This window comes from Neovison vison, chromosome 1, assembly GCF_020171115.1.
Source record: "Neovison vison isolate M4711 chromosome 1, ASM_NN_V1, whole genome shotgun sequence".
Taxonomy (NCBI): Eukaryota; Metazoa; Chordata; class Mammalia; order Carnivora; family Mustelidae; genus Neogale; species Neogale vison.
In genome coordinates this window covers 226,040,711-226,062,592 of record NC_058091.1, presented here as the reverse complement: position 1 = coordinate 226,062,592, position 21,882 = coordinate 226,040,711, and the positions used below count along the sequence as shown (strand labels likewise).

Genomic DNA, 21,882 nt, shown 5'->3' with positions numbered 1-21,882 from the left:
CTTAGTTTCCAACAGCTCTCTTACCCCTCAAAGCAACTGCTGTTGACAGTGCGGTTTGTATTCTTTGAGGCAGCTTTCTTCGTGCACACACATACATAGTTTTAAAAAAAACAATTAAAAATATTTTTCTACATTTTTCTTTTTTCTCTTAATAGCTGATGGATAGCTTATGTTATTTCAAACGTGTTTTAAATGTTGTATATAGTATTCCATAGTATGGGTATACTTAACCATTAACCTACTGAATGATTTTGAAGTTGTTTCTGTTTTCTCCCTACTATATACAGGACAGCTGTGACTTTCCTCTATGTGTGTGCATGTGTGTGTGTTTGTGAATTTGTACAAGTAATTTTGGATAATAGATTCTTAGTAGTAGAAATGCCAGAACAAGTGGTACATGCATTTTTGAGTAATTATTGCCCAATTTCCCTCCAGAAATTACTAGGTATAACTTTACATTTTAATGAAAACTAGATGTTTCTCTAACATAGTTTAATTTTTTTCCTTTTTATACAAAATGAATACACGATCATGTATACATGGGAGTCTTTACATGAAAAAACACTTCACTTCAGCAAAAGAGAAGTGATCTTAGAACTTAAGTGTCTTAATTTGGAGGAATCACGTCTCTAGTCCATGAGGAATTTGCTAGGGTAACACAGAGATAACCACTTTACTTTTAGCCCAATACCCTTCATTCTTTCTCCTTTCTCCTCCAAATCTTGCCTTCCCTCACACACTGTAGTCATCTCTGACCCTCCTCACTTTAATGCTTTACAGAGGATCGTTACCAGCTGTGATCAGGTTTCTCACCAGTCCTCTGTCCCTTAACTGACCTTATGTCTGTCCATATTGGCTCCATGAGCTTGTTCCCATCTCCCCTACAAATGGGTCTCTCATACCTCTCACTCTGAGACTCCTAAGAGTGTTGGTGAGCTTAGAAGTTAGCCTGAGTGAGAATACCTTTGCTCTTCAGCTCTGTTAATGGGGGCAAGTAACTGAATCTCTTCAGGCCTCTGTTATTTTATTTGTAAAATATGGACAATAAAGAATGTGCCTTTCATAAGGTCAGGAGGGCTAAAGAAGTAAATCTGAATTGCTGTTCTCACTGTCATTGTGATGAGTCAGTTGACAGGAGTCTTCAGGGCAGTGGTAGATCTTTGAGGAAAATATTTATAAGCCATTTTTTAAAAATAACATCTTTTAAAATCTGAGCAAACTATTCTTGAAGCTTGCAGACATCATAGATTTCTCTCTCTCTCTCTTTGTGGGGGGGGTGGATTTTATGTATTTATTTGACAGAGAGAGAGAGAGAGTCCACAAGCAGGCAGAGTGGCAGGAAGGAGAGGGAGAAGCAGGCTTCCCCCACTAAGCAGAGATCCCGATGTGGGGCTCAATCCCAGGACCCTGGGATCATGACCTAAGCCAAAGGCAGATGTTAACCTACTGAGCTACCCAGGCGCCCCAAAAGATTTCTTTTAATAGATCTGAAGAGTTGGGTTATATAAAAATAAGACTTTCTGAGAACGTTGCATTTAAATATTTGTGTTTGTGTACCAAATAATACATTTTTAGCTGAGTTCTAGAAAATGGCCTACCTGTTATGTACTCTGTTTACATGCTAAATTTTAAATGAGCATGGAGAGTGTACGAATACTTTGCTGCTTTTCATTCATATAAAATATGTGATTATTTCTATACATGAATAGTTTATTATTGAACTTTAGAGGTAAGTTGAATGATGGTAAGAAATGAAAAATAGGGGCACCTGGGTGGCTCAGTCGTTAAGCATCTGCTTTTGGCTCTGATCATGATCCTGGGGTTCTGGGGTAGAGCCCTACATAGGGTTCCCTGCTTGGTGGGAGACCTGCTTCTCCCTCTCCTGCTCCCCCTGCTTGTGTTCCCTCTCTTGCTCTATCTTTCTCTGTCAAATACATAAATAAAATCTTAAAGGAAAAAAAGAAATGAGAAATAAAATCAGATGAGAGGAAAATTTTGGAGGAGGAGCTATAAGCCCTGTGGTGGTCTATGTGAATTCCCTTGAGATCTGTGCTGATGATGGTGCATCGTACTTAACTTCTTTGGCATTTAGCTGAGGAGAAGGTGGTTTGCTGAGGGAGCACAGCCGGCACATGCCAGCGTTCCCTCTGTCAGTAGCCTCTGGAATAAAGAAAGAAGATGAGTTGCACTCTAACAGCTCCTGGAGAGGATGTCACACTTCTGTCATCGCAGTAACATTACTGCGACCTGTGACCACAGAGAATGGAAGGTGAGGAAAGATCTGAGTGTTGCAGCTATCAAAATATTGTACATGGAAATGAAGGCATTGGCCACTATTTTGGAATGAGGGTTTAAGGAAGAATAAAATGTAAATCTCTTTTCAAGTGTGTATTCAGTACATGTTATTTTTCAGCAGTCTTCAAATCCTTGTCCTCTCTAAAGAAAGACTTTTTTTGAGTCTGAATCATTGAAGTTTGCTGTCCTGCCTTTTCCCTCTCAGTGCCAGTGATCGAGGTCACGATTTTGCCTTCAGCTTGTTAGATAGGTGTATTGGCAACGTTTCCTAGCTTTAACAGTGGGCTAACTGAAGCTTTAGGAGGTGGCATTCTTCTGGGTCCCCTGAAAGAGGCTGAATGAATCACCTCTACAGTATAGACATCTCCTGCCTGCATTCTGCCTTTATAGACGGAAATTGATAATTAAATTTTAACCAAAAATAAAAAATAAAAAAAAACCACAACCAAAACCCCCCCACCCAATTGTACATAGATATAAATGGTTAGAACATTATTTAGACAACTGTATTGCTAAAGCAGTTAGGTCATAGTTAAGATGAGGAGGTAAACTAAAGCCTTTCATTTCTTTTTTGTTTGAGTTGTTTTCCAGCAGATTAAGAAGAGAAAAGAAAGCATTAAGGTCTCTATTAGAACCCAAAGCTGTGAATAATTCCACATAACCAAACATAGCATAAGCCAGCTGTGAATGTATCTCAGTTTCTCAGTTTAAAATTTGCGAAAGGGTTTGGTGCTGCTTAATACTTAGAAGCAACTTTTTCCTTGACACGAGACAGATATTTCATTTGGTGCGTCTTAAATATGCTTTATTCATTAGACTGGAGCCTGAGTACTTTCCAGTATGAAGATGCACAGTGTGTCACCATGTATAACATCCTCTCCAAATATGGAATCGTTCTCCTACCCCCCTGGCAAAGATTCTGATTCAGTACTTCTGAAGTGTACCTAGGTATCCTTTTTTTTTTTTTATAGTGTGCCTCAGATTTTTGATACACTCTTAATTTTGAGAACTCCCAGGGTTAGGGAGTTTTGATATTGAGATAAAGCAAAACTAAATCAGAACCAGATCAACTAACAGAAAGGGAAAATCAAGGACATGGACAGTGTTCCTTCATGTCCATGAATTCTCCTTTTGCTCTCTTCTATATAAAAGGGTAAGTGAAGTTCATACATACCTAGCTGGGAATGAGAGACAATTAAACTGTTTGATTGATTGATTGATTTTTCTTTTAACCAGATAATTTTACTTTCCCTAAAGGCTTGAAACTTTGAAGAATTAAGCTTTGGTAATAAAATGCTCACAAAGATTAACTATACAGTTGTAAAAGTTACAGCATTTATAATTATAAATATAAATAAGGGTAAAAAATATGATAGGTTTTAAAACTCTTTAATGGACCATTTAATTTACATACCCAGATTCTGGTTCCTGCCCAACTTGGAGAATATCTAATAGCAAATGTATAAACACACGAATAATGTTTTTCTTGCATACCTTTCTCAAAGCTAAATTCTGAGAGCTTTGTCTTTGTTTATAGATAGCCACTAACAAGTAGAAATAAATTTTGCAAATCTACATTTTATGCAAGGCCTAGGCCACCCTTACATGCATGTAATCAAAACGTGTTAGGATTTAAATAGCTAAACTTAAGTATTAAAATTTACTAAGTGAATATGCTATTTTAGGAAGGTTATTATTGTGGACATTTAATTTCCTGGTCTATAATGTATAGTATCACCTATTCCTAAAGTGTTAAATTGTGTTTAGATTAAATTCTGTTTTATTTACCAACTAGTTATCTTTGTATGCATTCTTTAGGATGTTTTCTACACAGTCACACGAAAAGATTTCTAATCCTTAGCACCTAGTTAATTTTTTAATTCCTACATTATAGAATTTTAGGTTTGAGAAAGTGGAGGTCTGGGGAGCTTGGTTTTGTTTGGATGACATGTAGTTTTCCCAACCCAACCTAGAACCAAAGATTCCAAATTCGATCCAGGATGAGAAACCCCACACATACTTTCAGCTCACGTGTGTAGACTTTATCAGATTATTTGCTGTAAAATTTTATCTGTGGGCCATTTTCTCTCCACAGTGCCTCCTCCTTCCCCCATGCTCTTGAAGAAATATGTTAATTCTAACACTAGCTTACTATATTCCCCTACAAAAAACATCAAAGCAGAAGAAACCTCTTGGTTTTCTTAAAAACTTGAGAAACATTGTCCATGTATTTATACATTTGCTATTAGATCTCTTTCCACCTGGATAAGAACAAAAATCTGTATGTGTGTAAATTAAATGATCCATTAATGAAATTTAAAAATATGGCACTTTTTAAACCTATTGGGTTTTAAGAAAAAAATGCATTGTATAATTCAAGTCAAATGAAAGTGATTCTTGGACTATTCCTTCTAAAACCTTTTTCTTTTAGCATGAAAAAAATAAGAGTTGAGTATATCCTACAGTTTTTGTGAAATATTTGGATGTTGACCCCTTTGCCATTTTAAGCCTAGGAGACTGGAATTTTCTCTAAAATGAATTGAAGTCTTCTTAAAATACTGGGATATTTATGTGGCAAACAGAAAAGTCAAGTCTCACGTGGCTGCAACCCATGCATTGAAGGGTAGCAGGCTTTCCACCATAGGACAGTCAGTCCCCATCCAAGTCCTTCTGGGACAGGATTCCTTGTAGGTCTTGACCCTCAGTGCCCAATAGAGAACAACTAACAAGTCATGAGTATTGGGGGAAAGAAGCACTTTGAGGATTGAAATTGAATTTATTTAGCTCAGTTCATCAGAAGGAACACTGAGAGTGGATAATCAGTAGCTTGTCAGAATTTTCCCTAAGAAGAGGTTAAGGAGGCAGGTGTCAGATTTCCCAGGAGGATTTTTAGCAAGATCGTAGGAAAAGCTTAAATATGAAACTTGAGAGCATATGGAGGAGTTGTTTGGAAAGTCTCTTCTGATGCATTTAGATAAAGAATCTGTAGTTGTCTTTGTGCATTTGCATGTGTGTGTGTCTGTGTGTGTCCGTCTCTAGAATTAAGGGGTTGGGCTGGATTAGGGGCTCCCAGTCCCTGTGGAATACAGATATAGCCCCGGTAGTTGACTCTTCACAGCACTGTGTGGCCTTAGATCTTCCTGTGAAAGAGAAACGTGCTACAAATGCTTACAAACATCCCAGTATCCTTCCTTAATTTTATGTTTGATTTAGGGTTAACAACGCCTGCTTCGATACTTTCGTGATGCAACATTAGCTCCAAGGTTCTGGGATGTTTTCTTCAGCAGGGGAGAGATCCAGGAGACTGGATTTGGCATTGTGGCTGTGGAGAAGTGACCTATCTTTTATTTCATCCATAAACTTGTTTCTCCTTCTGTAGAATAGTAGGGATCATAATCTTTACTCACCTCTAGGGGACCTTGTGAGGAGAAAATGAGATATATGTATGTAAAGATGTTTTAGCAGTCACTGCTTTTTGATGGGAATCCTTTTCTCGGGAGGAATGTACATAGTTCTCCCCATTTCTGTTAACTTGATTTCCTGATAGAGACAAAAATTAGTTAGGTGTCAGAAAGCAGTGGTGAGCAGGGCGGCTATAATCCTTGCTCTCTGGAGCTTTAATATCTACCTACTTGCCTAGTACCTACTTGGAACAACCTTTTCTGCCTTACTTTTGGAAGAATGAGTCTCTCCATCTCTTCCTTATAGGTCACTCATTCCCACTGCCCTTCTCACTCAGTTTCTGTCCCAGTCTTTAAATGTTGGCTTTCCTTAAGTTCTGTCTTAGGTACTCTTGTCCTGTAGAGCCTCCTGTAAATATCCAGTTCCCTACTTGAAGTCCTTTCTCCTTTTCTTCGCTGTCTGAAAGGTGCTTCAGTCTGAAATTGAACTGAGGACCTAAACACTGCCCCTCCTACCCCCTGCCCCTCCTACCCCCTAACCTAGTCCTGCTCTGATCTGTGTGTCATTGAGTTGTCCAGTATTTCATCTAGTTATTCTTATTTTTTTGTAAAAGATTTTATTTATTTATTTGACAGAGATACAGCAAGAGAGGGAACACAAGCAGAGAGAGTGGGAGAGGGAGAAGCAGGCTTCCTGCCGAGCGGGGAGCCCGATCCCGGGTCGATCCCAGACCCTGGGATCATGACCTGACCTGAAGGCAGATACTCAACAACTGAGCCACCCAGGCGCCCTTCATCCAGTAGTTTAACCCAGAAACCCATGTCTCTCTCGATCCTGCTGATTGTAAATTTCACATACCCACTTCATTACCATGTTGCATTGTTTTTGTCTTTTTCTGTCAGAGTCTCCATTTCAGTTTTCAGTGATGTTTTCAAGCTACCATCATCATCCTTCACACAGACTCTGCATATATACCATTCTCACTGTTCTCATATGTATTTCTGCTTCCTAGCCTATGCTCCACACTTGAAAGAGATTTTTCTAGTACTTAAATATATTCACGTGGTTCTGAAATTTTAAAAATATGGAAAGGTGTTCAGTGAAGAGCCTTCTTTCCTTGTGTACCAAGGTTATCCATTCTATGCATATGTAAGGAAATACTAACACAGGTTCTTTCTAAAACGTCACTATATGAGACTGACGCGCTGCCTACTGCGCTAAGGAGGCACCCTTAAAACGTCACTATAATAAGCGGAGATATATTATGCATCCTTCTCTTCGGCCTGGGTTGGTTGGTTGGTTGGTTGGTTGGTTTTCCCCCATTCAACAGTATATCTTGGGTATTTTTCCATCGGAGTACAAAGGAAATACCCACATTTGTTTTTATGGCTGAATATATTCTATTGTAGGAATGTTGAAATTGATGCACGTTAGGAGAAAACATCTATTACTATCTAGGGTGTTTCATTCTTCTTCTTTGGATGACCTTGTTAGGAATTCCCATTTGTTACGCTTAGGGAAGAAAAACTAAGCTCCCACTTGCCAGGGCTCTCAAGGGCTCGCCCTTCTTCAGGATTGTCTTGTAGTTGTCTTCTCTTCATCCTCTACTTTTGAGTTGTACAGATGTGCACTATCTTTTATTTCATCCATGTTCTGTGTTCCTTCCCTCCTGAGATGTCTGCCTAAGCTCTTAGTCTCACTTTCAGACTCATTCCTTTTTTTTCCTTTTTTTTTTTTAAAAGATTTTATTTATAATTTCACAGAGAGCGACATAGCAAGAGAGGGAACACAAGCAGGAGGAGTGAGAGAGGGAGAAGAAGGCTTCCGCTGAGCAGGGAGTCTGATGTGGGGCTGGATCCCAGGACACTGGGATCATGACCTGAGTGGAAGGCAGATGCCAGGTGTCCCAATTTTTTCTTGGTGGCAACCCTCTTTCTCTTCTTTTTTTCTTTAACTTCTAATCTACTTGAGTTAAATCTCAGTTCAATTTCCATTTCCTCAAGGTGCCATGGCCAAGTGAGAGCTTTCTGATACAGTCTGCTGGCATTTTAGCTTCTTCCTTTGAGCAGTTATTATCATATATTTAATGTGTGATTACTAGATTGATACTTATCTCACACACTTAAAATAGTGTTTCTCTTATAGTGGGTTGCAGCCCATTATGGGTTATGAAATCAGTTTTAAAAGTTGTAAGCCCTTTTAAAAAATATAATAGAGAATATCAGACCCTTTCACTTACAGTCAGGGTCTTTTTTCATCATACTTTTGCTTCAGAAAAATAGATAATAGATGTCATCACATAAACACTCATATATACAGATATGTTGGGCTTAGTGTAAATTGTATTTGTTATTGTTGGTCCTAGTCAAAAATAATTTGTTGGTAAATTATATGAGGACAAGAATTCTGTCTATTTTGCACATCATTTCATTCTCCAGTCTAGCAGGAGTCACTCATTAAATATGTTGGCTCAGTGAATGAATGAATGAATGCACACCTTTCCAGGGAGATTCACAGACTCACTGCTCTCCTCTTAGGGACTAATGGACACTGGTTCTATGCAGATGTTAAGTGTTTGTTTCCTTGGCCAGTTCATTCTTAGATCATTAGAAGAAAAGAAATGCAATGTACAGCCGGACTTAAACAAATGTATTTTTTTTAAAGATTTTTATTAATTTATTTGACAGGGAGAGAGAGATCACAAGTAAGCAGAGAGAAAGGCAGAGAGAGATGGGGAAGCAGGCTCCCTGCTGAGCAGAGAGCCCAATGCGGGGCTCAATCCCAGGACCCTGGGATCATGACCTGAGCTGGAGGCAGAGGCTTTAACCCACTGAGCCACCCAGGCGCCCCAACAAATGTATTTTTTAAGGGTTGGTGAGATTAAACACTACTGATGAAAGGTTTTTAGACTTAAATTTTTTAATATTTCTTATGAATCTCAGGCCTTAAATACCATTTAAAAAAAATAAATAATGAAACTTAATTTTTACTGCTTAAGTATCTGGATAATTTTTGAATTTCTAAGGTAGTTTACACACAGGGCTTATGACATGGCTGTTATCTTTTGTGTGTACTTCAGCAATAAAATATTTACGCAGTTTGGCAAGGTGATACTACAACCTGGTTTAGTACAACAGCTGCACTGCCTGTTCCCATGTGGCTTGATTTCCCTTTTTAATCTTCAGTTTTCTGCAGCTAAAGACTATGTCAGCATGTAGTTTATACGGCAGCAGATAACAGTGAAAGCTTCTTGAATTAACATAGTAAAGAAAAAAATACTCTGCTCAGTTCACTTGGTTTCACATTTTTCTCATGTCTTTGAAAAACATTTTCCTAACATATCCTACATAGTAGAGCTTTATAAACATCATGTATTTACAATGAGACATTTTTGTGACTTTTTTATTCTTTAGAGAACTTGTAAACTCCTCTCCAAACGTTTAGTTTAAAATATCTCAGTTCTGCAGTGATCTGCATTTTAGCTTAGCACAAATCAAGAAAATCCTAGAAATAAGAGAATGATTTTTATATTTATTTTCAGTCATAAATTTGTATGTATAATTGAAATTGAGGTTGGCTTAAAAAGTGTGTAGGCAAAAAGTGGAGAATCTTAATTCTTTTCAAGTTTATTATCAGAGCCCTTTAGCACAGAGTTTTTATCTAGCATATGTGTTATTTTTTCTTTCTATTTCTAGGTGCTCCTGATCCAACAGCAGGTGCTAGTATAGATGATGAAAACTGCTGGCACTTAGATGAAGAGCAGGTTCAAGAACAGGTTAAACTGTTCCTTTCCCAGGGCGGGTACCACGGATCAGGGAAGCAGCTTAATTTGCTCTTTGCAAAGGTATGATTTTTTTTTTTAAAGAAATATTCTAAATATATACATATATAGAAAGTATCTATATATGATGATGTGTACAATAGAATAAAGGCTTCTTTTTTATGTCTTTTTTTTTTTTTTAAAGAAGAGCATCTAAGTTAATCAACCATTTAGAAACTATTATGTTGTAATGCATTAATTTACTTAGCTATCCTTAGTCAAGATGTGGAACATTTTTGTTTCCCATTACTAAAATGGTAACAGTTTATACAATTTCGGAAAAACTTCCAAACTCAAAAGTAAATAGCTTAATATTATTAGAAATACCATATTTTCAAGCTTTTAGTTTTCCTAGTTAATGTTCTCAAGTAGAGCATAACTTTGAATATAGTCCTTAAAATGTGCTTTATATATTTAGGGCTTTTTATTTTATTTATTTTTTTAAAGTTGAGAAGTGTCTCTTGTTCCAATCCATAGTTTGTAAATTTTACATAATTATTTTTGTACAATTAATACATGCATATGACATTATATATTTAGTTTAATAATGTTCAGTATATTTAAATTAGTTTCAAAAGCGTGGACTTTGGAATCCTAAAGGCCTGGCTTTAAATTTAAACTCTAAATCTTATTGAATGTATGAACCTTGACAAGTTACTCAAGTCAGTTTCCTCATCTATAAAATTAGCTAATGATAACATAGCTCCTCATGTTGTGATTAAATGATAATGCTGTCTAACGCATCATTTTGGCCTTGGTAAATGTTAAATTTTCATCACCAAAGTTTGATGGCCTAAGAAACAGGCTTATCTTCCTTATAAGTTCTGTGTGAGTAGAGGCTGTGTCTCTTGCTTTATACAGACCCTTTAGTACCATAAACGCAATTCTAAATACTAAGTAAAATGCTTTTTTAGTAATACTAAGTCAGTGTCTTTTCATGGGGGTGCAGCTACTAATATGACTGATGGATTCAGATTGGTTTTAATGGATGAAATAATTGATAGTTTTCATAACTCATTGACACTTTCATTAAACAGCTTTTCTAGTATTTATAATAATCAAAAAAATTATTATTTAGCTCTGAAGAATTAGAGTATATTCTGTTACTGGTTATGGCCAGAAAATAGTGTATTTTGGTTAATCAGTATTCTCTTATTAAAGATTTATCCCATTTACTATGTATTGATTGCCGATTTTCTGAAAATTAGATTATAATATAATACATCTTACACTAAAACTACTTCACACGCGATTTAATCATTCTTTGGTAATTCACAGGTACATCAAACTCTTGAAATATGTTAGTCAGCCATCTGAAAATTAATTACTATTAGACTGTAGATGTATTTGAGTATTGCTTAATAGTTGTGGTTTATATACTTAACAGTGAAGTGTTTATTTTCATTGCTTTTGCTGAGTAATAGGTTAGAAATGTATCAGGAAATTAAACATTAAATCACATCCATGATGTAGTGGTAGTATTAAAGGTTTGGTGTATTTAGACACACAGGAAGTATTTCACAGATTCTCATGGTAGTGAATAGTACACTTTGGCCTAGTGGAAGCAAAGTAAAAGAGGTATTAGACTGGCCTATAGCTGCTGTTTTTATCCTTTTATGTGATGTACACGTTATGTGTGCCACATGAAGTAACAGCATCATCTAATTTTGGAAATAGCATAACTTTTTTATTTTTTAATTTTGTGGCATAACTTTTAGAGCTAAGACAGATCTGGGCCCTGATCCCAGAGATTCCTCTTGTCCTTTGGGCAAGTTACTACACTTCTCTGAAACATGGTTTTTATAATTCATAAAATGGGAATTATAATCTGGCCTCTTTTATATGGTTGTTATGAAGATTACATGATAAGTATAACTGTAAAACTCTCTAGTGTAATGTCCAGTAAATGGCAATTCACTTTCTTCCTCTCAGTCTTTTTCTGTTCATGACTTTTTAGTGCTTCCGTATTGAAAATAAAAAAAACTTCTTAAGATTATTACTGAAATAATCCTGGAAAGCACAGCACTTGTGATTTAGTGTAGAAGTGTTTTGGGGTTCTCTGCAGGGCTCCCATTTGAAGCCTGTGATGGACTTCCATTACGTGTCAGAGTATAAGCCTGACACAGGACCAGTAGATCTTGAGGTTTGGGCTGCATTATTGAGTATCTGCCATTTCCTCTTTGATTTGCCTTTCACATAGAATCTTGAATAAAAGGATTCCCCTCTCCTTTTCTGCTGCTTGTGACTTTGCTCCAGTCATTTCCTATAGGGAGAATTGGTGATGGGGTGTTCAGCTGGGATTTGTGTTTGCTGAACACTTAGCAGTATACACTTTTGGAATGGGTGAATTTATCTACAGTTTCCTATAAAGACACTTAGTCTTGTGTTTCTCCCCCCCCCTCCTTTTTTTTTTTTTTTTAATTTGGGAAATTTGGCTCCAGAGTAATGGACAGAGCTTGAAGTTCCAGCTTGAGAAGCTGAGTTAGCTTGCTAGGTCACAGGTTATAATTCTGCTTCCTGGATTGCTCAGTTAGGGTTAGAGAGTTCTTTAACCTACAGCACAGTCCATTTCCTCTCACAGCCCCATCGGGGTGAATATAAAAGTATGATATTGCTCTTCTTGTCAGAAAACTGGTGTGAGGACTTACTGAAATTGTAATTTAGCTCAAAAACTGAAGGACTTCACAACTATGGAAATAAACTAAAAAACATTGCATTGCACAGTTTAAATGGGTGAATTGTATGGTATGTGAATTATGTCTCAATAAAGCAGGTTTTTAAAAACAGTAAGACATCTATTATTAAAAACATTATCCATTCAATTGAGAAGATCCCTGAAGAGTTATCAGTAGACTGCTTTCGGCTTTTCTACTCTAGTGGTAAGTATAATCATTTGGAAGAATCCGGAAGGCACCAGATGATTTATTTTGGTGTTGTTTTTCTGTGGGCTAGCAAAAAATTTCTTTCTTTTTTTTTTGTAATTGGAAAGTTAACCAAATTTCTTTTCCTCATTTGGATTATGAAACATAATTTTAAAAAATTAACAGTTAATTCTCTGATTAAATTGTCATTTAGGATAGAGACCAGTTTTTCACAACTTTTGTTTGCCAAAGAAGGCTGGTATCAAGAATTAACTGCCTCAGACTCCAGAGAAAGAAAGAAAGTGGTCTGTTCCTGTATTAATGTGCATATTTGACCACTTTTCTAAAGGTCTGTTTTTTTTTTTCCCCACCAGGTGCGGGAGATGTTGAAGATGAGGGACTCAAATGGGGCCCGCATGTTGACGTTGATAACAGAGCAATTCATGGCTGACCCTCGTCTGTCACTTTGGAGGCAACAAGGCACTGCGATGACTGACAAATACAGGCAGCTCTGGGATGAGCTGGGTAAATACAAGTTTCCTGACAGATTGCCATTGAGTTGTGTATGGGTAAAGATCATGGTTGAATGTTGAAAGCACATGGTCGGAGTGTTCCTGAAGGGAGAGCTACTCATTTATGAACTTACTGCCATTAGATACTGGTTAGAAGAAGGAGGGCTTGGGCTGGCATTTGCAGGAAATAATTTTGGGAGGTTTTGGGGGAAATGGTCGGATCTTGAGGAAAGTAAGCACTGAAATCTGCCTTTAAATATTTGAAAAAGAAAGCCATTTTATTTTAAAATAGGTATTTTGTATAGCAGAGCTGGTTACTCATTTCTAGAAGAATATTGTACCTAGTTGAGCTAAAATTTGGCTCTTTCCCCCCTTTGAGTACATTAAAAGTGTCAAAAGTAGTTTGAACATTTATTTTTTTACTATTACAGACTTAGATGAACTGTTGATTGTCAAAAGGGAAAAGATAAAGTAAACTATAATTTTTATTGCTTCCCAAATCTCTGTAATAAAGATAGAAATATAGCAGGTGATTGAAGAAATGAGAAATCCACTAGTCAGGTTCACTGGGAAATTTGGGGTGGATGATTATTTTTATCCAGTGTTTATTGCTAGGGAATTAACAAATAATGCATTTGTTAAATTGTCTTTCTATTAAGAATGTGACAGGTGGAATTTTTGACAAATGTTCTACCAATGCCTGTATTAATTTTATAGATATGTTTACTAGGAGATCCTAGTTTCATTGAAATTGAATAGTAGAACTCCTCATACCTTCCCCTTCTTTCCCTCTTGGCTGATAATAGATCATATCCTGCTGATTGATTCCATGTCAAGTCTGGACAAAGAGAAACTGTTGTTTGTGCATATAACACATGATTGTAATAATTGGAAGGGACCTTTGAGGTGAACTGTTCTATGGATAAGGAAACTGGACTCCAGGGAAGTTTAGGAGTCATCATCCAAAAGATGATATTGACTAATTTAGGATTATGCCACAAGTTGGCAAAGAATTGAACATCAGATTTTCCTCTTTGCAATTAATAGGATGTGTGTTCAGAAGCTTGCTGTGGGTGACAGCTTTTTTTTTTTTTGAATGTATATGTCTGCTACTTGCCAACTGTGTTAGATATTTCTTGGCCTTTCCCCTCATATTTTTATTAATTATCTTATAATAACTTGGTCAAATTTAGATCAGTCCCTAACTATAGTAGTTTGTTTCAATATATTGGAAGAGTGTTTGAGAGCACAGTATGGTAGTTTGGAAAACACAGGTGTAATGGATATGTTTAAGCCTGGTAGAACTGAATGATAACACTTTCCTAAGTAAACCCTCCCCAGTTTTGTAATTCTGTGGTGAAATTGAATTGACTAGTTGATTTATGACATTCAAAAGTTCTACCTTAAAAAAAAAAACTATAATAAAGTGAATCATTTAAAGAAAAAGTATTGGATTAATATTAAATGAATAAAATTTAAAGAGCTTTGGTACTTGGAGGAATTTAGGATTACAAATAACTAATTAGGAAGGAAGTGCTGACTAATATTTTTTTTGGTATCCAAAAATGTACAAGTGATACAGTTAAATAAAACTTAACACCATTCATGTTTAATCCATTAGCCCCATCTCACTTTTCCAAGTTGGTTTTGAAATTATGCACTTTAGCTCTCAATCAAAAGTATAATTCTCATTAGGTAGAAGTTTCTACTAGCTGATTCTAGTTATACTCTCTGATGAACTGCTTTCTGATTATGGGCCAGGCTTAATATTACACAAGTTCTTTGATTTCAGTCTAGGATGAATATATCTTCTTGCCCTGTATTTTGTTTCTTCACAAATCATCCCTCCCCTCCACCCCATCATTACTAGACTGCTATAAATTCTCTTGTGTACTCTGATGGCAAGCAGAGGTCACTAGGCACTTTAATGGAGTCTAAGTTTTACAAAGAATCCCATGTAGAAGTAACAATAGCTATCATATCTTAATATTCATTCACCAAAAAATTAACTAAAAGTTGCTTCTGGACTACAAAAGGAAAGGATTTTGCTTCTTAATAAAATGGGAGAATTTGACTTTGTGCCCCTGCACAGGGCTCACATTGCTTCAAGGCTCTGCTTTGGAATTAAATGCTGAGCACTGCCAGATGCCAGACATTGAGAAGAGGCTGAGTTTTGTCGGCAAATGGGATCTGCAAGTTAATTGGTGTTTTCTGCAGGCTTCTGGCTGTGAAATGAAATTGGAAGCCCTTTAGCCACATGGATAATACAGGACCTGAATACAAATGTCACATGTCACCATCAGGACCCACTGTGAGACAATAGTGTTCCCACTCCAACACTGCACCATTACAGATCATTTAAATATGGGGATTACATTTAAACTAAAAGCCCCATTTGCCTTTTACTGCAATTTAAATGTCCTCTTAGCAAAAGCTAAGTGACAAATTAAATGAAAAAAGTGCCCACATTTTTAAAGCTGTAATGCAAAACAACCTTTTATTGCTTCTCATGTGCCACGAATGAATCATTATACTTGTCAACCCTAAACCAAGCCATAATTGGAGCAGCTACTGTTATCAAAGTGGGGCCGCTCTGTGACAGCTTAATAAAGCTGAAACTGTTAAATTAAATCTCAGATGCTTAACTCCTTAGCACTGGTGAATTCGATGGGTCCATTTCTGGCAATGGCCAATACACCAGGAAAAAAAAAAAAGATTCCTGGCATGAAAGCCTTAATCTGATGAGAGTGTACAAGAGTATCTTAGCCAAGTAACTGCTTCTTGGCGGAGAGATTTGGAGTCATCACATTGTTGGCCTGGTTACAAAATGGTAGTTTTTGAGAGGATCAGATATTCCCCTCCCCAATATTTTCAACTTATGGAGTATATGTGATTTATTAAAATTTAAGCCTTGATGTTTTGGAATTAGTTTTAAAAATAGTATATATTCACATAACGTTGTCTCTCTTTTGAATAAGTATATACAGACTTCTCCGAAGTAGCAACAGGCCAGATTCCTTTCTCCATCCTCTGGCTAACAAAGGGATTGATTATACTTAGTTCTTCTTTTCTAAAATAAGTACCTATGATATTCATTTGGTCTAAGTTAATTTTTGTGATTTATTCCCTGATTTTCATAATGTTGTATGAAATAGATAGAGATGCATGCTATTAAAGATCCTGTTCACTGCATCTCATTTGCAGAGACATTATTCTTAAACATGAATCTGTTTTTCATACATTAATTTTGCTTTTTCTATGTGATGTTCATTTTCTGAAACATAGAGCAGTCTTCTCGGGATGAGTGCTATTGTATCATGTTCAGTATAAGAAAATGCATACCTTAAAATCTTAAGACAGCCCATTGCATGGACGGAAGCTGCAGATTTGGTGGCACTATAGAACCCATACCTCTTTAGTTGCATTCTTTATTCCATGACATGCAAATTTTCTAGAAAGCAGATCACAGCAATAACCCTTTGATTTCAAAGAATAACCCAGTGCTGATTGGTGGCGAGCACACCTACTGTTAGCCCTAATGGCTGTCTGTTCAGCACACTTAATTACCATGGGGGTCTTTAGGGATGAGGGGATATATTGTAACCTCTCATCTGTGTTGATGAGTCTCTTTCCTTAAATGTCTTCCTAGACTGTAATTTTACTTTGCTTCATAAAACTATAGGTTGTGGCTGCCAGTCTATTAAAACCTAATTAAAATGGATGTCATTAGAGGAAACAGTTAAATAAGATTTAATTACAGCTTTTTCATGAGGAAAAAATTCTTAAATTGTCATTTTCAAGTATTACATAATGTGGGATTTTTTTCCCCCTAAAATTTTGAACACTTAAGTTTCTCTCTCAGCTGAGCCATGTGTTTTGCTTATCCCATGTAAACCCTGGTTTTTTAAGGGAGAGGCTGGGCTCTCATTGCAAGAGCCTTGCTGCTCTGAGCTGTGCTCACTCGGTTCACAAGAACAAGGTGTTACCTCTCAGAATTCTTTTCAAAGGTTTTGCTATGGGAGCGCCAGGCTGGCTCACTTCGTGGACCACGCTACTCTTGATCTCTGGTTTGTGATTTTGAGTCCCGCATTGGGTATAGAGATCACTTAAAGTCTTCTAAAAAAAGAAATTTTTTTTTTTTTTTTAATATGGATACCTAACTCTGTGTGAGTAGACATAGCCATTGAAGTTTCTTTCTATTTTGAATTCCATTGTAAGGTTAGTTTAACCACTATTATTAAGCAACAATGGTAATATTCCTTGTAGAGTGTTAGATTGAGTGGGTCTACAGATTCAGGGTACTTGGAATCACAGTAAATCTTTGTTCAGCAGTAGAGAACTTAGCCCCTCATTCCATCCGTTGAAACCAGATTTATTGCAAACACTAAAAATTACCTACTTCATAGACTCAGAACACTGTTCTAGCTATATCTCTGATACAGGTAGTCATCTCTGTGGACTTCTTCTCTACCCATCCTCATTCTTCCGGGCTCACATGCTTAAGTCACACATTTCCAGTGATGCTCTAAGTCATTTCTAAGGGCTTTTGTGCACAGAAATAAGATTCCAAAGACTGCTTTGGGGGTCATTGTAGAGAAATTTCTGGGGAATGCCACCTTACATCTCCCAACATTAGGGTGTAAGTAATTTCACCATAGTTCAGAGCTGCTGCTTGGTTTATATGATAAATTTCAAATCTAGGCTTACCAGATTTTGAAGTTGATGGTGGTTAGTGAATGGCTGAGAAGTAACTGCTTTTCTGTGAGAGATAGGGAGCATTCCATTTGTTTGCCACGTAAGTTGTGTTCTCTTTGCTGGTGTCATGGAGAAGCAGCCATTCCCAGAGCCCGCTTGCAGCAAAAAGATGTCAGGCACAGAGTTGGGGAACTTCTTTGTAGCTCTAAGTGAACGATATAAACTTAACGAACCCCACATTAAGAATTGCTTCTCACCTGGGCACCTGGGTGGCTCAGTGGGTTAGGCCTCTGCCTTAAGCTCAGGCCATGATCTCAGGGTCCTGGGATGGAGCCCCGCATCGGGCTCTCTGCTCAGCAGGGAGCCTGCTTCCCCCGCTCTCTCTGCCTCCTGCTGCCTACTTGTGATCCCTCTCTCTCTGCCAAATAAATAAAATCCTTAAAAAAAAAAAAAAAAAAAAAGAATTGCTTCTCACCTACCAGTTTGTCTTTCCTGGGCATAAAGAGAATACACTTTAACACTTAAACCTCATACACTTGGGGATCATCCCCTTGTGTATATCTATAAAACCTTATTCTAAATATAGGCCACAGGGATTGGGTTAGGAGTTAAGATGCGTTATGACTCATTGTAGTACATGTTAGCGTCCTTATTGTATATGTAGTATGCTGGTAGCATTTGCACAGTAATGGGTTCCAGTTACTTTTGTTTTGTTTTCTTTGTAAGATGTGTCCATTGGTAGTAGATACTATTCTCACAGTAGTGGCTGCTAGAAGTGTCAGAGCATCAGTATAAAGTATCCTTTTCTTCCTCATAGCAATTTTAGAAAAGTCCATTAACCCTCCTTTCCCAAAGTCTTATTGTGGTTTCTGTCTCAGTATGTATTAAGCACTTGCCATGTCCAGAGGAATAGATGTAAGATGTATTTGAGTGTTTGACTTTACTGTTAGTAATAGTACTTATAACTGAGAGGCGGTAGAGAGATGCAACCATCAGGAGACAGAAATTAGAATAGGTATGAATGAACTGAGGAGCACTTTGATAGGGTAATTCATTAACATATTAGTACAAATACTTGTACAGGTGGTATTTAATATGGTTTTACATCTTATGTACATACTATGTACATATTGTGTACATTACACATTACATATTTATATACATAATATGGTTCATGGAAGTGAGTTGTAGGGAAGAAGTAGTGAGAAGTAATAACATGAACAAAGACAGGGATGAACTAACTCAATAGGGGAGGGCTATAAAACGTTCAAATTCATGATCAACAATGTTGTTTTAAAGATTCTCAGTCCAGTTTTATTGTCCTTTGTTGTTACTTCAAAGGGAGGTAAGGAGGGAGAGAGAGTAGACACAGGATCTAGATTTTTGCTGTCTTTTATTTCCCATTTTAGTCCATCTAGTAAAGATTACATAAATGTCAACACTTAATTTATCAGGCACTATGCTAAGCACTTAATGCATGCATTATATTTTTTATTCTTAAAATAATCCAGTGAAATAGGTATAATTATTACTGTGAATTTTATAGCTGAGTACACTGCCTCAGCTATAACTTGCCTGAGGTCACAGCAACAGAGCAGGAATTTGATCCCAGGTCAGTGACTTCAAAGACTAAACCACCAAACTGGACTCCATCCTTACTTGATTTAATTTGCCTTTCTGTTAAGGGGTCTAAGGAGTCTCTCTGCTCAGGGCAGAGCAGGGGCAAGGCGAAGGTCACCTAGATGACAATAAGCCCTGGAAAAGCTGCATGGCCTGGTCTGCCCACCTGGGGTCCTGCGGGTCTAATGGTGGTAGTCAGCAGAGTTTACCTACTCTGGGTGCTCATCTGTGTTTTTAGGGACTCTCTGACTTCAGTCTAAAAAAGCCACATTAGTAGAAGAGCCAAGTCCATGCTATTGATTGAGAACTGTCAGAATAAATGGATGCTTCTCACAAAGTACACGCCGTACATACTGCAGCTGGGTTACAGTCAGTTTTTCATTTTATTCTCCAGGCTCCTTTGCAAAGGAGCCAGTGAGACCCTTAGGTTCAGGTGTCTGACCCAGCCTCTACCAGGCTGTAGTGATAACACACAAGTGTCAACCCTTGTTTATATCACGTGGTCTGTAGCTCTGTAGACTCCCTCCTGCACTTGGTCTGGGCTGGCCTGCTCTGGAATAGGGGTGTACATTTCTGTTTCAGTTTGTGGTTTCCCCCTTATTATCTGGAGCTCCCTTTCAATAAGTAGGCTTCGTACATTGTGTTGCTCTGGAGGCTTTGCTTCTATCCAGCCGTGTTCTCAGAACGCCTGTCCGCTGCTCAGTCCTCATTACCTGGGCCTGGTTTCTTTTCTCCGTGGTATGGTCCTGTTGCTTCTTGTCTCTTAAAACTGAGAGTCCTGTGTTTGTTGGTCAGAGAACTTTGGGTTCTGCTCTGCTGTGGGGAACGGAAGAGGGGCTTGTTCTCGGTTTCTTTAAGTAGGCAGAATTAATTTCTAGTTTGGGTCAGAAGTTAACTAAAGGAGAGAATGCATATTTCTTTACTTCCTGTGCAGAACTATCCACAATCCTCTTGAGTGCAGCTGCTAGGGTTTAATTATCTGTTCAGTACCCCTTTGTGAGGAAAAAGTGGAAATAAAGAGGAAAAATTTTAAAATAAATATTAGCAGAAAATGGTAGATTATCAAGATCAAAAAAGATCTTTACAGACCATTTGATCCTATTATCTAACCAATTGGAGATTCCTAATGATAGTCATTCTCTAAGTTGTTTAGGTGTACAATTGGATAATTTGTAACGACACTCGGGGATCACTCCCTTATGTATTTTTATAAAACCTTATTCTAAATATAGACCATAGGGATTGGGTTAGGAGTTAAGATGCCTTATGACTCATTGTAGTACATGTTAGTGCCCTTATTTTATATGTAGTATGCTGGTAGCATTTTTTGCATCAAGAATGGGTTCCAATTACTTTTTGTTTTGTTTTCTTTTCTTTGTAAGATGTGTCCATTGGTAGTGGGTAACTATTCTCAGAGTAGTGGCTGCTAGGAGTGTCAGAGCATTGATATAAACTTATCCTTTTCTTCCTCATAGCAATTTTAGGAAAGTTCTCTTCTCTTCCCATTTCCTAAGAGTTAGTAGTGCACTTGTCCTCAAGAAACTGCCACCAAAGGGAACTGTCGTTGGGGGAGGGAGCAGCCTCCTTGCTAGATTGTGGATCTCTAGAGAGCACCATCACACTAGAGTGGTAGAAGTGAGAGAATGAGAATGAAGGAAGGACAGGCTGGGGATAATTTCCTCTCACAATTTCTTTCGCTGAAGTGGCAGCATACAAAAATTAACAAGGTCTGAGAAGCCTCATTTAAGCCATCTGAGATTCCCAGGGGCTTCGTGGGGAATCAGAGATGCCAAGAGCTAGACTGAAAGAGGTGGAAGCCAAGGGAGGACAGAAGCAGCCACTTGGGCTGTTCTCTGTGGGTGTCATATGGAGCAAGATGCTTTACAAATGTTTTTGTAGTTGATTCAAGCTTAGGTGGGTTAATGAGGGGGCAGGAGAACCCAGGAAAATGATTAATGGTGTCTCTTAGACAGGGGGTCTGGAGTGCCTCATAGAAGCCCCTGAGGTTGGAAAGGGAGGAAGAGAGTGTGGGTGGGGGAGGCAAGTCTCTCAATCCTGACAGAGTGACTTTTATCACTTGACACTTAAGCTCTCTGTTAAGATTTCTCTAAGACAAAGGATTCTGAGATTAAAAGTACATGCTTGATTGTGACTGTCTTCAGTGGGCTTTTAAATAGCTGCTCTTCTTAGAGGTCTACCAAAGAATGACTTACTTGTAGAAGTAATTTTTTATTTTAAGGAGAAGACAGGTTGATAAGTGATTTATAGCAGGCGAATTTCTGTGAAGCTGCTATAAGCTTATTTAACAACTGCACAATATTTTAGTGTTTAAAAATCCCAAATTGGGGGACACCTGGTTCAGTTGGTTAAGCGGCTGCCTTTGGCTCAGGTCATGATTCCAGCGTCCTGGGGTAGAGTCCCACATTGGGCTCCCTGCTCAGCAGGGAGCCTGCTTCTCCCTCTGCCTCTGCCTGCCACTCTGTCTGCCTGTGCTCTCTCTCTCTCTCTCTCACAAATAAATAAATAAATAAATCTTTAAAAAAAAAAAATCCCAAATTGGAATGAGAATAGCATGCTGTCTGGTAAAATACAGGAAGGGGCCTTCCGCTGTAAATTGCTTAGATGAGTTAGTGCCTGGGTTCTAGGCTATTTTCTCGGGCTCTGATCTAGAAATGAA

General features: G+C 37.7%; 1 protein-coding gene across 1 annotated transcript in view; it reads left to right on the top strand.

Annotated features, from left to right (window-relative positions):
• ZSWIM6 (zinc finger SWIM-type containing 6) overlaps positions 1-21,882 on the top strand; it is a 199,584-nt gene that overhangs the window by 135,663 nt on the left and 42,039 nt on the right. Inside the window, exons 3-4 of the mRNA XM_044224065.1 lie at positions 9,393-9,541; positions 12,753-12,903. Coding sequence (XP_044080000.1) covers positions 9,393-9,541; positions 12,753-12,903 — 300 coding nt within the window. The remainder of the gene's footprint in view (positions 1-9,392; positions 9,542-12,752; positions 12,904-21,882) is intronic.